Genomic DNA, 18,633 nt, shown 5'->3' with positions numbered 1-18,633 from the left:
TTCATCCAATTTCAAGTATGTTAAGAGTCTCAAAAGCATCAAAAAAGAATATTAAAGTTTGAAGCGTTGCCATGGCAACAGTATTAAAGATATCAAAAATCCTTTCACAGGTCTACATCTGCCGTGTGTTTACATTATACACATAAAGTTTGAAGCAAATCGGGTAAAAATAAGAGGGTGATTTCAAAGCATTTTGAAAGGGACACACTTCCTGCTGCCAGTTGGTGGCGCTATAACTTTGACTCACAATAGTCACATCCATGTGATCGGCCTCTTACAACGAACACACTGCTGAAGTTTCATCAAGATCAGTTAATGTATGCAGAAGTTATAACACACTTCCTGTTTCCATTATTCGCCATAAATTCGTTTCCTCGCCACGGCCAAACCGTTCGAGATATCAAAAATCCGTCCGCAATTTAGCATCCTCAATGTCTTGACTTCATGCTGACCGAGTTTGGAGCCGATTGGATGAATTCCCTAGGAGGAGTACATTAAATTCCACAGCATGCGTTTCCAAACAACCCATAATAGCCGACTTCCTGTTGGGCTGGCGTAAAACTTAGAGCACGAAAGTTGTTCGGCCCGATGAGATCTATATCTGTTCCGAGTTTCATATTATTATATGCAAGTGTGTTTGATTTATGGACAAGTGTTCGGATTCCGTTCCAGGGGGCGCTGTTGAGCCCCCCTGCCACGCCCGGGTACCAGCTTCAGCCCGGCCCTAATGGCCGCAGGTTCTGACCTGTGTGCAAAGTTTCATGAGTTTTTGAGCACGTTAAAGGCCCCAAAAGCCCCCGAACCCTTGAACAACAATAATAATAATAATAATAAATATATATATATATATATATATATATATATATATAAATATAGCTGCGAGCAGCGATTACGGGCCCAAGCCGGTGGCACCGCAACCCCGGTGCCTTTAGTTACCTAAAGGCACCGGGGTGGCGGTACCGCCGGCTTTGGCCCTCCATCGCTGCTCGCAGCTATATTTATATATATATATATATATATATATATATATATATATATATATACACATACATACATACACACATATATATATATATTTTATTGTTCAAAAGTTTGGGGTCAGTAAGATTTTTAATGTTTTTAGGAGAAGTCTCTTCTGCTCACCAAGGCTGCATTTATTGATTAAAAATACAAACAAAAACAGTAATATTGTGAAATATTATTCCAATTTAAAACAGCTGTTTTCAATTTTAAAATATTTTACATAGTAATTCATTTCTGTGATCAAAGTTGAGTTTTCAGCATCATTACTCCAGTCTTCAGTGTCACATGATCCTTCAGAAATCATACTAATATGATGATTGATGCTCAATAAATATTCATTATTATTTTCAATGTTGAAAACAGTTGTGTACAGATTTTTTTTTTCAAAATGCTTTGATGAATGTCAAGTTCAAAAGAACAGCATATATTTCAAATATATATATTTTTAACATTATAAATGTCTTTACTGTAACTGTTGATCAGTTTAACTCATCCTTCATAAATAAAAGTACTGATTTATTTTATTTCTGTCCCCCAAAAATAAAATTTTAATTATTACTAACCACAAACTTTTGAGCGGTAGTGTTTAACATTACAAAAGCTTTAGATTTCAGATAAATGCTGTTCTTTTGAACTTTCTATTCATCAAAGACTGTACACAACTGTTTTCGACATTTAAAATAATAATGAATGTTTCTTGAGTATCAATCATCATATTAGAATAATTTCTGAAGGATCATGTGACAGTGACGACTGGAGTAATGATGCTGAAAACTCAGCTTTGATCACAGGAATAAATAACAGTTTAAAATATATTAAAATAGAAAGCAGCTGTTTTAAATTGGAATACTATTTTACAATATTACTGTTTTTGTTTGTATTTTTAATCAAATAAATGCAGCCTTGGTGAGCAGAAGAAACTTCTCTGTTATGTGCGCGCCACAGACTGCACGCACGTCCGCTTAGAGTTCCGCCTTTTGCCTTCCGTCAATATTACGTTATTAGAAAAATATTTTTTTAGAGAATCGATTTTTGGACATTTGTGAATCGATTCAGAATCGTCCACGTCCGCATCGCGATGCATCTAAGAATCAATTTTTTCTCCCACCCCTAGATTTCATACAACAGGTTAATAAACAGTTACAATTAAGTCACTTACATTTTAGATGCAATGTTGACTGTTTTTGTTCTGTTTCAGCAGCGAAAATAGTTAAACAAAGATCACAGCAACTTGTTTTCTCATTACTGAATGATTCAGCATTTTGAAACGAATCGCTTGACTCAAAGATTCAATGGTCAATCCATAAACATCTGTCTCAATCATGAATGACTCAGTCATTGGAACGAATCATTTGAACGAATGAATCAATGACTCGCTCATTAAGATGGTCGCCTGGCGACACCTAATGGCGGTTTAGTGTTATGTTTAAAAGTATCATTCTTTCCAACGTGCACCATTATCAATGTCCGTGCGGACGTCCGTTTTTTTACTTTCACTTTTATATTAGCGATTTAAAAGCACCCACTCGTGTCACACGTCGATTAACCGGTGGGAAAATATCCTCAGACACATACCTAATAAATGTATATTTAAATACAATATTGGCCTACCTGGTAAAAAGTTTTATATACTATTTTGATGTCCTTTTGGACACAAGAGGGCAGTATAGCCCTATGTTTGCTTTTTTGTTGAACCAAATAGCACTAAATAGCCTGTTTTTAACTTTTTCATTCTTCTTGAATTGCAAAAACAGAATAAAATGGGTTTAGTTGTGATATTTGTATACTTTTATATAGAAATAAATGGTATATAATTACATTTTTAGAAGATTTTTACTTTAATCCCTCGCCATAGCAAAACCGTTTGAGATATTTATTATCCATTCACAATTTAGCATATTTAATGTAGTTTCATCATGTTGAAAAAGTTTGGTACGAATAAAATAAATAGTTTAAGAGGAGTGGCTAAAAATTCAGAGGCTGATTTTGCAAAAAAATTCACATTCAGACCAAAATATCTGACTTCCTGATGGCCAGAGCTATTGAATGTAAATTAGAAAGTTGTCCGGCTTGATGAGAACAATATACAAACTATTTTTTCTTTACTGTAGTTAAAAGTAACCCCCCCACTTTTGTCAAAAGCATGTTGAAAGTGACACACTTCCTGCTGCCAGTTGGTGGCGCTATAACTTTGACTCACAATTGCTACATCCATCTGATCGGCCTCTTACCACGAACACACTGCTGAAGTTTCATCAAGATTAGTTAATGTATGCAGAAGTTATTCCACTTCCGTGTTTCTCTTTTCTCGCCATAAATTCGATTCCTCGCCACAGCCAAACCGTTCGAGATATCAAAAATCCGTCCGCAATTTAGCATCCTCAAAGTCTTGACTACATGCACACCGAGTTTGAAGGGGACACGGTGAATTTTCTAGGAGGAGTATTTCACATTCCACAGCAAGCGTTTTCCAAACAACCCATAATAGCCGACTTCCTGTTGGGCTGGCGTAAAACTTGACCGGGGTAAAGTTGTTCGGCCCGATGAGATCTATATGTGTACCGAGTTTCATATTAATTCATGCGAGCGTGTTTGAAATATGGATCAAGTTTTAGAACCCCGTTCAAGGGGGCGCTGTTGAGCCCCCCAGCCACGCCCGGGTACCAGCTTCAGCCCGGCCCTGATAGCCGTGGGTTCTGACCTGTGTGCAAAGTTTCAAGAGTTTTTGAGCACGTTAAGGACCCCAAAAGCCCCTGAAACCTTGATTAACAATATAAAAGCAATAGTCAAATCCCCCCCTCCCCTCACACACACACAGACACAGAGAGAAGGAGAGAAAATTCTTCAGAAAATCCACATTCAAACCAAAATATCTCTCTTCCTGTTGGTCGGAGATGGTTCATGTAAATTAGAAAGTTGTCCGTCTTGATGAGAACAATACACATACCAAGTTTTGTGATTCTAGGAAAAACTAAACCCCCATTTTTGACTAAAGGTGGCGCTACTGAGCCATTCCACCACCCCCGTTTCTGAAACTTTGCACATGTCTACTGGCTAATAAATGTGATGTGTCTGTTGAGTTTTATGCAATTTCAAGTATGTTAAGAGTCTCAAAAGCATCAAAAAATAATATTAAAGTTTGATGCGTTGCCACGGCAACAGTATCTAAGATATCAATAATCCTTTCACAGGTTTACATCTGCCGTGTGTCTACATTGTACACATAAAGTTTGAAGCAAATCGGGTAAAAATAAGACACTGATTTCAAAGCATTTTGAAAGTGATGTACTTCCTGCTGCCTGTTGGTGGCGCTATAACTTTGACTCACAATAGTCACATCTGTGCGGTCGGCCTCTTACAACGAACACACTGCTGAAGTTTCATCAAGATCAGTTAATGTATGCAGAAGTTATAACACACTTCCTGTTTCATTTTTTCGCCATAAATTTGTTTCCTCGCCACGGCCAAACCGTTCGAGATATCAAAAATCCGTCCGCAATTTAGCATCCTCAATGTCTTGACTTCATGCACACCGAGTTTGGACGCGAATCGATGAATTCCCTAGGAGGAGTACATTAAATTCCACAGCATGCGTTTCCAAACAACGCTAAATAGCCAACTTCCTGTTTGGCTGGCGTAAAACTTAGAGCACGAAAGTTGTTCGGCCGGATGAGATCTATATGTGTACCGAGTTTCATATTATTACATGCAAGCGTGTTTGATTTATGGACACGTGTTCGGATCCCGTTCCAGGGGGCGCTGTCGAGCCCCCCTGCCACGCCCGGGTACCAGCTTCAGTCCGGCCCTGATGGCCGCGGGTTCTGACGTGTGTGCAAAATTTCAAGAGTTTTCGAGCATGTTAAGAGCCCCAAAAGTGCCCGAAAGGTTGACAAAATAATAATAATAATAATAATAATAATAATAATAAATAATCCTACCGGAAACAATAGGGCCTTCGCCCTTTCAGGGCTTGGGCCCTAATAATAATAAATATAGCTGCGAGCAGCGATTGCGGGCCCAAGCCGGTGGCACCGCCACCCCGGTGCCTTTAGTTACCTAAAGGCACCGGGGATGGCGGTGCCACCGGCTTTGGCCCTCCATCGCTGCTCGCAGCTATATTTATATATATATATATATATATATATACATATATAAATATCTATATACATATATATATATGTATATAAATATCTATATATATACACACACACACACACACACATATATATATATATATATATATATATATATATATATATATACTTATATATATATACGTATATATATATATATATATATATATAAATATAAGACAGAAAATTTTACTTGTCTTACCTTATTCTGATTTTATGATACACCCAAAATATTCCACAACAAATCCTTTAAATTTAATGTAAAAATAAAAACGAAAGTAAGCAGTGTTGGTCTCACGTAACCCTCTCATTAGAATCAAAATGTTTCAATATTTGCGATGTATTTGGATGCTAAACTATTCTTTATTATAGGCTTTGTACTTCACTCGTGTTCCAATATCGATGGAAAAAATCATCCTCTTCACACGCGCAAAAATGTTCTTGGAAACATCACAGTGGAGCTCTGCTTACTGTGAATGGTACAGATTGTACTACTGACTATTTAAACAGAGCAGTGTAATTCGTTTATGTTAGGTTGACTATTTTTATTATTATATTGTATTAGGGCTATAATGAACAGGCTGCGATGTCAAGATTGCAATTCTGGAATGTGTGTGTGTGTGTGTGACGCGGTTGCGGTTGAACAGTGGACACAAAAACATAAATAAAATGTTTTAGTTAATTCCTACATCCATAGGAATAAATTGAAAATGCTCGCTCTACTCCGCACCATTATCAATGTCTGTGCGGACGTCTGTATTTTACTAGTATATAGTATACTATAGTTAGCGATTTAAAAGCGCTCAGTGGTGTCACACGTCGATTAACCGGTGGGAAAATTTTATCACAGTCACATCCCTAATATATTTATATATAAATACAATAGGCCTACCTGAAAGAGAATTTTACTTGCCCGACCAGAGTATAGCCTGATTAGAACGTCAATAACAAAAAAATAACTTGGGAATCACTAAAACGAGAGATTATTCTAATTTCATTACATTCATTTTAAGTTGCAATCATCAGTTAATAATAAATGTATTACTGATCAATGGGGTTGCACTGCTGAGGCTCATGCTGCTTCTCCAGGAGAATTGTAAACAAATGAGCGCAGCACACAAAAAAGCAACCCAGTTAACAACATACTGACTATAAAAATTACAAATATGGAGTTTTTATATTTTTTATAACATATGATAGAGTTAAGCAACCTCACTTGACGAGTAGGCAACTATTTCCTGAATACAATCACGATTGAAACTGTGACATTGATTTCATACAACAGGTTAATAAACAGTTACAATTAAGTCACTTACATTTTAGATGCAATATTGACTGTTTTTGTTCTGTTTCAGCAGCAAAAATAGTTAAACAAAGATCACAGCAACTTGTTTTCTCATTACTGAATGATTCAGCATTTTGAAACGAATCGCTTGACTCAAAGATTCAATGGTCAATCCATAAACATCTGTCTCAATCATGAATGACTCAGTCATTGGAACGAATCATTTGAACGAATGAATCAATGACTCGCTCATTAAGATGGTCGCCTGGCGACACCTAATGGCGGTTTAGTGTTATGTTTAAAAGTATCATTCTTTCCAACGTGCACCATTATCAATGTCCGTGCGGACGTCCGTTTTTTTACTTTCACTTTTATATTAGCGATTTAAAAGCACCCACTCGTGTCACACGTCGATTAACCGGTGGGAAAATATCCTCAGACACATACCTAATAAATGTATATTTAAATACAATATTGGCCTACCTGGTAAAAAGTTTTATATACTATTTTGATGTCCTTTTGGACACAAGAGGGCAGTATAGCCCTATGTTTGCTTTTTTGTTGAACCAAATAGCACTAAATAGCCTGTTTTTAACTTTTTCATTCTTCTTGAATTGCAAAAACAGAATAAAATGGGTTTAGTTGTGATATTTGTATACTTTTATATAGAAATAAATGGTATATAATTACATTTTTAGAAGATTTTTAGTGTTTCCTTTTTGGACATTAATCCCTCGCCGTAGCAAAACCGTTTGAGATATTTATTATCCATTCACAACTTAGCATATTTAATGTAGTTTCATCATGTTGAAAAAGTTTGGTACGAATAAAATAAATAGTTTAAGAGGAGTGGCTAAAAATTCAGAGGCTGATTTTGCAAAAAAATTCACATTCAGACCCAAATATCTGACTTCCTGATGGCCAGAGCTATTGAATGTAAATTAGAAAGTTGTCCGGCTTAATGAGAACAATATAAAAACTATTTTTTCTTTACTGTAGTTAAAACTAACCCCCCCACTTTTGTCTAAAGCATGTTGAAAGTGACACACTTCCTGCTGCCAGTTGGTGGCGCTATAACTTTGACTCACAATAGCTACATCCATCTGATCGGCCTCTTACCACGAACACACTGCTGAAGTTTCATCAAGATCAGTTAATGTATGCAGAAGTTATTCCACTTCCGTGTTTCTCTTTTCTCGCCATAAATTCGATTCCTCGCCACAGCCAAACCGTTCGAGATATCAAAAATCCGTCCGCAATTTAGCATCCTCAAAGTCTTGACTACATGCACACCGAGTTTGAAGGGGACACAGTGAATTTTCTAGGAGGAGTATTTCACATTCCACAGCAAGCGTTTTCCAAACAACCCATAATAGCCGACTTCCTGTTGGGCTGGCGTAAAACTTGACCGGGGTAAAGTTGTTCGGCCCGATGAGATCTATATGTGTACCGAGTTTCATATTAATTCATGCGAGCGTGTTTGATATATGGATCAAGTTTTAGAACCCCGTTCAAGGGGGCGCTGTTGAGCCCCCCTGCCACGCCCGGGTACCAGCTTCAGCCCGGCCCTGATGGCCGTGGGTTTTGACCTGTGTGCAAAGTTTCAAGAGTTTTTGAGCACGTTAAGGACCCCAAAAGCCCCTGAAACCTTGATTAACAATATAAAAGCAAGAGTCAAATCCCCCCCTCCCCTCACACACACACAGACACAGAGAGAGGGAGAGAAAATTCTTCAGAAAATCCACATTCAAACCAAAATATCTCTCTTCCTGTTGGTCGGAGATGGTTCATGTAAATTAGAAAGTTGTCCGTCTTGATGAGAACAATACACATACCAAGTTTTGTGATTCTAGGAAAAACTAAGCCCCCATTTTTGACTAAAGGTGGCGCTACTGAGCCATTCCACCATGCCCGTTTCTGAAACTTTGCACATGTCTACTGGCTAATAAATGTGATGTGTCTGTTGAGTTTCATGCAATTTCAAGTATGTTAAGAGTCTCAAAAGCATCAAAAAAGAATATTAAAGTTTGATGCATTGCCACGGTAACAGTATCTAAGATATCAATAATCCTTTCACAGGTTTACATCTGCCGTGTGTCTACATTGTACACATAAAGTTTGAAGCAAATCGGGTAAAAATAAGACACTGATTTCAAAGCATTTTGAAAGTGATGTACTTCCTGCTGCCTGTTGGTGGCGCTATAACTTTGACTCACAATAGTCACATCCATGTGATCGGCCTCTTACAACGAACACACTGCTGAAGTTTCATCAAGATCAGTTAATGTATGCAGAAGTTATAACACACTTCCTGTTTAATTTTTTCGCCATAAATTTGTTTCCTCGCCACGGCCAAACCGTTCAAGATATCAAAAATCCGTCCGCAATTTAGCATCCTCAATGTCTTGACTTCATGCACACCGAGTTTGGAGGCGAATCGATGAATTCCCTAGGAGGAGTACATTAAATTCCACAGCATGCGTTTCCAAACAACGCTAAATAGCCAACTTCCTGTTTGGCTGGCGTAAAACTTAGAGCACGAAAGTTGTTCGGCCCGATGAGATCTATATGTGTACCGAGTTTCATATTATTACATGCAAGCGTGTTTGATTTATGGACACGTGTTCGGATCCCGTTCCAGGGGGCGCTGTTGAGCCCCCCTGCCACGCCCGGGTACCAGCTTCAGTCCGGACCTGATGGCCGCGGGTTCTGACGTGTGTGCAAAATTTCAAGAGTTTTCGAGCATGTTAAGAGCCCCAAAAGTGCCCGAAAGGTTGACAAAATAATAATAATAATAATAATAATAATAATAAATAATCCTACCGGAAACAATAGGGCCTTCGCCCTTTCAGGGCTTGGGCCCTAAATATATATATATATATATAGCTGCGAGCAGCGATTACGGGCCCAAGCCGGTGGCACCGCAACCCCGGTGCCTTTAGTTACCTAAAGGCACCGGGGTGGCGGTACCGCCGGCTTTGGCCCTCCATCGCTGCTCGCAGCTATATATATATATATATATATATATATATACATACATACATACATACACATACATACATATATATGTATGTATATATATATATATATATATATATATATATATATATATATATTATTGTTCAAAAGTTTGGGGTCAGTAAGATTTTTAATGTTTTTAGGAGAAGTCTCTTCTGCTCACCAAGGCTGCATTTATTGATTAAAAATACAAACAAAAACAGTAATATTGTGAAATATTATTCCAATTTAAAACAGCTGTTTTCAATTTTAAAATATTTTACATAGTAATTCATTTCTGTGATCAAAGTTGAGTTTTCAGCATCATTACTCAAGTCTTCAGTGTCACATGATCCTTCAGAAATCATACTAATATGATGATTGATGCTCAATAAATATTCATTATTATTTTCAATGTTGAAAACAGTTGTGTACAGATTTTTTTTTTTCAAAATGCTTTGATGAATGTAAAGTTCAAAAGAACAGCATATATTTCAAATATATATATTTTTAACATTATAAATGTCTTTACTGTAACTGTTGATCAGTTTAACTCATCCTTCATAAATAAAAGTACTGATTTATTTTATTTCTTTCCCCCAAAAATAAAATTTTAATTATTACTAACCACAAACTTTTGAGCGGTAGTGTTTAACGTTACAAAAGCTTTAGATTTCAGATAAATGCTGTTCTTTTGAACTTTCTATTCATCAAAGACTGTACACAACTGTTTTCGACATTTAAAATAATAATGAATGTTTCTTGAGTATCAATCATCATATTAGAATAATTTCTGAAGGATCATGTGACAGTGACGACTGGAGTAATGATGCTGAAAACTCAGCTTTGATCACAGGAATAAATAACAGTTTAAAATATATTAAAATAGAAAGCAGCTGTTTTAAATTGGAATACTATTTTACAATATTACTGTTTTTGTTTGTATTTTTAATCAAATAAATGCAGCCTTGGTGAGCAGAAGAAACTTCTCTGTTATGTGCGCGCCACAGACTGCACGCACGTCCGCTTAGAGTTCCGCCTTTTGCCTTCCGTCAATATTACGTTATTAGAAAAAAAATTTTTTTAGAGAATCGATTTTTTGACATTTGTGAATCGATTCAGAATCGTCCACATCCGCATCGCGATAAATCTAAGAATCATTTTTTTCTCCCACCCCTAGATTTCATACAACAGGTTAATAAACAGTTACAATTAAGTCACTTACATTTTAGATGCAATGTTGAATGTTTTTGTTCTGTTTCAGCAGCGAAAATAGTTAAACAAAGATCACGGCAGAACCATCACGCATCACGTGTTTTCTCATAACTGAACGATTCAGCATTTTTAACGAATCGGTTGACTCAAAGATTGAATGATCAATCCATAAACATCTGTCTTAATCATGATCGACTCATTCGAACGAATCGTTTGAACGAACGAATCAATGACTCGCTTATTAAGATGGATGCCTGGCGACACCTAATGGCGGATTAGTGTTGTTTAAAAGCATCATTCTTTCCCACATGTGTGTGATTTGTGTGTGCAACATTATCATTATTTTTCTTTCACTATTATATTAGCGATTTAAAAGCACCCACTCGTGTCACACGTCGATTAACCGGTGGGAAAATATCCTCAGACACATACCTAATAAATGTATATTTAAATACAATATTGGCCTACCTGGTAAAAAGTTTTATATACTATTTTGATGTCCTTTTGGACACAAGAGGGCAGTATAGCCCTATGTTTGCTTTTTTGTTGAACCAAATAGCACTAAATAGCCTGTTTTTAACTTTTTCATTCTTCTTGAATTGCAAAAACAGAATAAAATGGGTTTAGTTGTGATATTTGTATACTTTTATATAGAAATAAATGGTATATAATTACATTTTTAGAAGATTTTTACTTTAATCCCTCGCCATAGCAAAAGCGTTTGAGATATTTTTTATCCATTCACAATTTAGCATATTTAATGTAGTTTCATCATGTTGAAAAAGTTTGGTACGAATAAAATAAATAGTTTAAGAGGAGTGGCTAAAAATTCAGAGGCTGATTTTGCAAAAAAATTCACATTCAGACCAAAATATCTGACTTCCTGATGGCCAGAGCTATTGAATGTAAATTAGAAAGTTGTCCGGCTTGATGAGAACAATATACAAACTATTTTTTCTTTACTGTAGTTAAAAGTAACCCCCCCACTTTTGTCAAAAGCATGTTGAAAGTGACACACTTCCTGCTGCCAGTTGGTGGCGCTATAACTTTGACTCACAATAGCTACATCCATCTGATCGGCCTCTTACCACGAACACACTGCTGAAGTTTCATCAAGATCAGTTAATGTATGCAGAAGTTATTCCACTTCCGTGTTTCTCTTTTCTCGCCATAAATTCGATTCCTCGCCACAGCCAAACCGTTCGAGATATCAAAAATCCGTCCGCAATTTAGCATCCTCAAAGTCTTGACTACATGCACACCGATTTTGAAGGGGACACAGTGAATTTTCTAGGAGGAGTATTTCACATTCCACAGCAAGCGTTTTCCAAACAACCCATAATAGCCGACTTCCTGTTGGGCTGGCGTAAAACTTGACCGGGGTAAAGTTGTTCGGCCTGATGAGATCTATATGTGTACCGAGTTTCATATTAATTCATGCGAGCGTGTTTGATATATGAATCAAGTTTTAGAACCCCGTTCAAGGGGGCGCTGTTGAGCCCCCCAGCCACGCCCGGGTACCAGCTTCAGCCCGGCCCTTATGGCCGTGGGTTCTGACCTGTGTGCAAAGTTTCAAGAGTTTTTGAGCACGTTAAGGACCCCAAAAGCCCCTGAAACCTTGATTAACAATATAAAAGCAATAGTCAAATCCCCCCCTCCCCTCACACACACACAGACACAGAGAGAGGGAGAGAAAATTCTTCAGAAAATCCACATTCAAACCAAAATATCTCTCTTCCTGTTGGTCGGAGATGGTTCATGTAAATTAGAAAGTTGTCCGTCTTGATGAGAACAATACACATACCAAGTTTTGTGATTCTAGGAAAAACTAAACCCCCATTTTTGACTAAAGGTGGCGCTACTGAGCCATTCCACCACCCCCGTTTCTGAAACTTTGCACATGTCTACTGGCTAATAAATGTGATGTGTCTGTTGAGTTTCATGCAATTTCAAGTATGTTAAGAGTCTCAAAAGCATCAAAAAAGAATATTAAAGTTTGATGCGTTGCCACGGCAACAGTATCTAAGATATCAATAATCCTTTCACAGGTTTACATCTGCCGTGTGTCTACATTGTACACATAAAGTTTGAAGCAAATCGGGTAAAAATAAGACACTGATTTCAAAGCATTTTGAAAGTGATGTACTTCCTGCTGCCTGTTGGTGGCGCTATAACTTTGACTCACAATAGTCACATCTGTGCGATCGGCCTCTTACAACGAACACACTGCTGAAGTTTCATCAAGATCAGTTAATGTATGCAGAAGTTATAACACACTTCCTGTTTCATTTTTTCGCCATAAATTTGTTTCCTCGCCACGGCCAAACCGTTCGAGATATCAAAAATCCGTCCGCAATTTAGCATCATCAATGTCTTGACTTCATGCACACCGAGTTTGGAGGCGAATCGATGAATTCCCTAGGAGGAGTACATTAAATTCCACAGCATGCGTTTCCAAACAACGCTAAATAGCCAACTTCCTGTTTGGCTGGCGTAAAACTTAGAGCACGAAAGTTGTTCGGCCGGATGAGATCTATATGTGTACCGAGTTTCATATTATTACATGCAAGCGTGTTTGATTTATGGACACGTGTTCGGATCCCGTTCCAGGGGGCGCTGTCGAGCCCCTCTGCCACGCCCGGGTACCAGCTTCAGTCCGGCCCTGATGGCCGCGGGTTCTGACGTGTGTGCAAAATTTCAAGAGTTTTCGAGCATGTTAAGAGCCCCAAAAGTGCCCGAAAGGTTGACAAAATAATAATAATAATAATAATAATAATAATAAATAATCCTACCGGAAACAATAGGGCCTTCGCCCTTTCAGGGCTTGGGCCCTAATAATTAAAGCTGCAAGCAGCGATGAAAGGGCCCTCGCACCCGTGCCATCAACACTTGGTGGCTTTAGGAAGACAGAGCATGGTTGGGAAATGTACATTTAAGGAGGTATATATAGTAAGAGTATGTCAAAGTCAGTTACAAAATGTTTTGTATAATGGTGATAATAGCATGCTTCATGACTCAGCTAAGTGTTGCTAGCATGTTTAGTATGTTTCTAGCATGCTCAGTACACAATAATTATGTGGTTAGTACTGCATTACTGTGTTAACCATGTCAGTTTCTGTTGCCAGTAGGTGGCGTTATGACTATAACTGAATATGAGCATGGATGTGTGTTCAGGACAGAACTCTTATCAAACGTGTCAAGTTTGGTGCAAATTGGACATTGCCTTCTTGAGTAACAACAAAGTCATGTTTCATTGAATTAGCATTCTTTAGCACTTAGCTAAGCATTGTTAGCATGTTTTAACATGTTTCTAGCATGTTTAGAACTCAATGGCATTTTTAACATGTTGCTAGAACGGCATCAACGTGTTAAACATGTCACTTCCTGTTGCCAGTAGGTGGCGCTATTACTATAACTGAACATTCTCATGTAGATGTGTTCAGGCCATGACTCTTATCAAAAGTGTGAAGTTTGGGGCAGATTGGACATTCCATGCCTGAGTTACAGCAAATTCCTATTTAATTGCAATAATAGCATGCTTTAGCACTTAGCTAAGAGTCTGCTAGCATGTTTTAGCATGTTTCTAGTATGTTGTTAACATGTTTAACACTTGCTGGCACTTTTTTATATGTTATTAGGAGTCCATAACAGTGTTAAACATGTCACTTCCTGTTGCCAGCAGGTGGCGCTATGAATGTAACTGAATATAAGCATGGTCATGTGTTCAGGACAGAACGCTTATCAAAAGTGTGAAGTTTGGGGCAGATTGGACATTCCATGCCTGAGTTACAGCAAATTCATATTTAATTGCAGTAATATCATTCTTTAGCACTTAGCTAAGTGTTTGCTAGTATGTTTTAGCATGTCTCTAGTATGTTGGTAGGATGTTTAGCACCTACTGGCATTTTTTTATATGTTATTAGGAGTCAAGAACAGTGTAAACGTCACTTCCTGTTGCCAGCAGGTGGCGCTATGACTATAACTAAATATGAGCATGGACATGTGTTCAAGAGATAACTCTTATCTAACGTGTGAAGTTTGGGGTAGATTGTACATTGCCTTCTTGAGTAACAACAAAGTCCTGTTTCATTGAATTAGCATGCTTTAGCACTTAGCTTAGTATTGCTAGTATGTTTTAATATGTTTCTAGCATGTTTAGAACTCAATGGCATTTTTAACATGTTGCTAGAACGGCATCAACGTGTTAAACATGTCACTTCCTGTTGCCAGTAGGTGGCGCTATTACTATAACTGAATTTGAGCATAGACATGTGTTCAGGCCATGATTCTTAACAAACGTGTGAAGTTTGGGGCAGATTGGACATTCCATGCCTGAGTTACAGCAAATTCCTATTTAATTGCAGTAATAGCATGCTTTAGCACTTAGCTAAGTGTTTGCTAGCATGTTTCTAGTATGTTGCTAACCTGTTTAGCACTTGCTGGCTCTTTTTTATATGTTATTAGGAGACCACAACAGTGTTAAACATGTCACTTCCTGTTGACAGCAGGTGGCGCTATTACTATAACTGAATATTCTCATGTAGATGTGTTCAGGCCATGACTCTTATCAAACGTGTGAAGTTTGGGGCAGATTGGACATTCCATGCCTGAGTTACAGCAAATTCCTATTTATTTGCAATAATAGCATGCTTTAGCACTTAGCTAAGAGTTTGCTAGCATGTTTTAGCATGCTTCTAGTATGTTGTTAGCATGTTTAGCACTTGCTGGCACTTTTTTATATGTTATTAGGAGTCCATAACAGTGTTAAACATGTCACTTCCTATTGCCAGCAGGTGGCGCTATGACTATAACTGAATATGAGCATGGCCATGTGTTCAGGACAGAACGCTTATCAAAAGTGTGAAGTTTGGGGCAGATTGGACATTCCATGCCTGAGTTACAGCAACTTCCTGTTTCATGGCGAAACATCGAAATTTGTCAGGCCGCCGAGGACCCGCCCTTCGACGAAAACTCAAGATCTTCGCAATTTAACGTCGCAAAGGCCTTAAGATTACACTCACCAAATTTGAAGATGATCAGATTAAAACTCTAGGAGGAGTTCGTTAAAGTACGAGGCCTGAAAATGGCAAAAACTGCACAAAAATCAGAGAGGAAGTTCAAAATGGCTGACTTCCTGTTGTGTTTAGGGCTATGCTCCAAGAGACTTTTTTGTAGGTATTAGGTCATTACATGTATGTACCGAATTTCGTGCACGTACGTGGAACGTTGCAGGAGGCGCACTCCGTTGAACTTTTATAGGTGGCGCTATCGAGCCATTTTGCCCCGTCCAATTTTGAAACCTATATCAGATGTAAATTTTCGCCAGTTCTGACGCGTGTGCAAAGTTTTGTGAGTTTTCGAGCATGTTTAGGCCCTCAAAAATGCAATTAAATGCGGAGAAGAATAATAATAATAATAATAATAATAATAATAAACAGAGCAATTCCAAGAGGGTCCTCACACCATCGGTGCTCGGGCCCTAATAATAATAATAAACAGAGCAATTCCAAGAGGGTCCTCACACCATCGGTGCTCGGGCCCTAATAATAATAATAATAATAATAATAATAATAAACAGAGCAATTCCAAGAGGGTCCTCACACCATCGGTGCTCGGGCCCTAATAATAATCCTACCGAAAACAATAGGGCCTTCGCCCTTTCAGGGCTTGGGCCCTAATAATCCTACCGAAAACAATAGGGCCTTCGCCCTTTCAGGGCTTGGGCCCTAATAATAGTGAGATTTTATACATTAGCCTTTTAAAGTTTGTGTCAGTAAGAAATCAATACCTAAATATATTAAACTGATAAAAAATGTATCAAACTGACACTAAAGACATATACATGATCCTTCAGAAATCATTCTAATATGCTGATGTATTGTCAATGTTGGAAATGTTTTGTTCAGCAAGGATGTGTTCAATTAATAAAAAGTGATAGTAAAGATAGTTATATTGTTAAAAAAAGATTTCTATTTGGAAAAAATCCTTTTTAACTTTTTATTCATCAATGAATCCTGAAAAAAGTATCACAGGTTATAAAAACATTGATAATAACTGAGCATCAAATCATCATATTAGAATGATTTCTGAAGGATCATGTGACACTGAAGACCGGAGTAATGATGCTGAAAATTCAGCGTTGCATCACAGCAATAAATTATATTTGAAAGTATATTAAAATAGAAAACAATTATTTTACATTTTAATAATATTTCACAATATTAGTGTTTTACTGTATTTTGGATTTTGAATAAATGCAGTCTTGATAAGCATGAGAGACTTCTTTCAAAAACATTTCTTTTGAAAGGTACTGTATATAAAATTTCTTTTTTTTTTTTTTTTGTGTTGTAAATCCAACTCTTCATATAGTGAGGTGACTATTTCTTGAAATGTTGAGATATATATACAGTCAAACTTATGAGAAACTAAATATTACATGTAGGATCTTTCCTTTTTCAGTACAACGAAATGTGTAAATTAAGGCAACAATGAAACCTCTCATTAAAACATAAATCAAAGCATTATATTCCACAGTTTTACTAAACTGTACATCATTAAAACGGAAATACTCAAAAATTTGCAAAGCACCGCCACAACAAACAACTATAATTGAGCTACACAAAAAATTTGCAATTGCGACAAATAGTCGCAATTAAGTTACATAAATTGACCAAGTAACCTGTTTTAAACGTTTTCAAACTTACAGTTGACGAGGCCATAGTTTTAGTTTAGGTCTAGATTGGTAAGGACCACGGTTCCTACTCCAAAACTCCGACAGGTTTATCTTTCGCTTAGGCATGGCTGCTGTGTCCCCAGTTTCAGCGTACAGTTAAAAGCTCTCGACAAATTGAAGAATGCTATTTAGACTGTGTGCTGAAGTTTGTGGGCCGCTTTTTTACTTCTAGGTCCAGCTGGACCAGGATGAGACCCTGCCCCCTCAGACTAATGAAAAGATTCAGCACACAAAGATTCTATTGAAGGCGAGAACATTGTGTTGTCTACAACTGAACAAGTTTCCACTTCAACAGATTTGTCCTAGACAACTCTCTCTGTCAAATGTGATCACTAAATGAGAAGAAACATACACTCTAAAAAATGCTGGGTTGTTTTAACCCAATGTTGGGTCAAATATGGACTAACCCAACGTTGGGTTAAAATGCAATTTAAAAATGGACAAACCCAGCCGTTGGGTTACATTTTTAATGTAACCAATGCAATTTGTCCATTTTTTAATTGCATTTTTGTCCATTTTTGATTTTGTCCAAAATGCAATTTGTCCATTTTTAAACTGCATTTTTTAACCCAACGTTGGGTTAGTCCATATTTGACCCAACATTGGGTTAAAACAACCCCGCATTTTTTAGAGTGTACGCTGTGTTGAGAAGTGTCATTTATCAGACACTCATGTATCTAATTATAAAATTTTTATATGATTTTAATATTGCACCACATTATAATTACAAAACAACATTTATCATCATTATTTGAGTATATTTTCCATGCTATGATATACACAAATCCGCCGCGATCTCTATGGACGCCGCCATCTTGCCTGCCGCCATTACTGCGTGCCTGCGAAGTGACGGCAGTGTGACACTTGCCGGTGCTCTCTAATGAAGTTTAAATGAAAGCGGATCCTGGGGCTTAAACATTGTGATTGTCAAAACATTTTAGTAACTAAACTGAATTTTATTAGGTTTAGTGACAACATGTTGCAATGTTTATATTATATGGTACAATTTCTGGTAAGCTACGTTTTTTTATTATTGCTTGAAACAAATTTCAGGATTTCAATTCAGTTCAATTCTTGTGATTTGATTTAATATTGACTAATTTGGATAAATATTAGGTACACAAGATGGGCGTTAATTTTTCTCAAGAAAAAAAAAAAACTCACCTAATGCTGTAAGTTAAACATACAGAGAGCCTTATCAGTATTATTTAAGGTTAAAAATAACTCAAATTAAATATAAGGCGTTT

General features: G+C 37.3%; 1 protein-coding gene across 1 annotated transcript in view; it reads right to left on the bottom strand.

The window, feature by feature from the left end:
- Positions 1–17,504, bottom strand: part of scn4ab (sodium channel, voltage-gated, type IV, alpha, b) — a 111,876-nt gene extending 94,372 nt beyond the window's left edge. Inside the window, exon 1 of the mRNA XM_084408580.1 lies at positions 17,358–17,504. Within this exon, the coding sequence (XP_084264706.1) occupies positions 17,358–17,452 (95 nt within the window). The 5' untranslated portion in view covers positions 17,453–17,504. The remainder of the gene's footprint in view (positions 1–17,357) is intronic.
- Positions 17,505–18,633: the final 1,129 nt, after the last annotated feature.

This window comes from Rutilus rutilus (assembly GCF_951802725.1).
Source record: "Rutilus rutilus genome assembly, chromosome: 1".
NCBI lineage: Eukaryota > Metazoa > Chordata > Actinopteri > Cypriniformes > Leuciscidae > Rutilus > Rutilus rutilus.
This window is presented reverse-complemented; position numbering and strand designations above follow the sequence as displayed.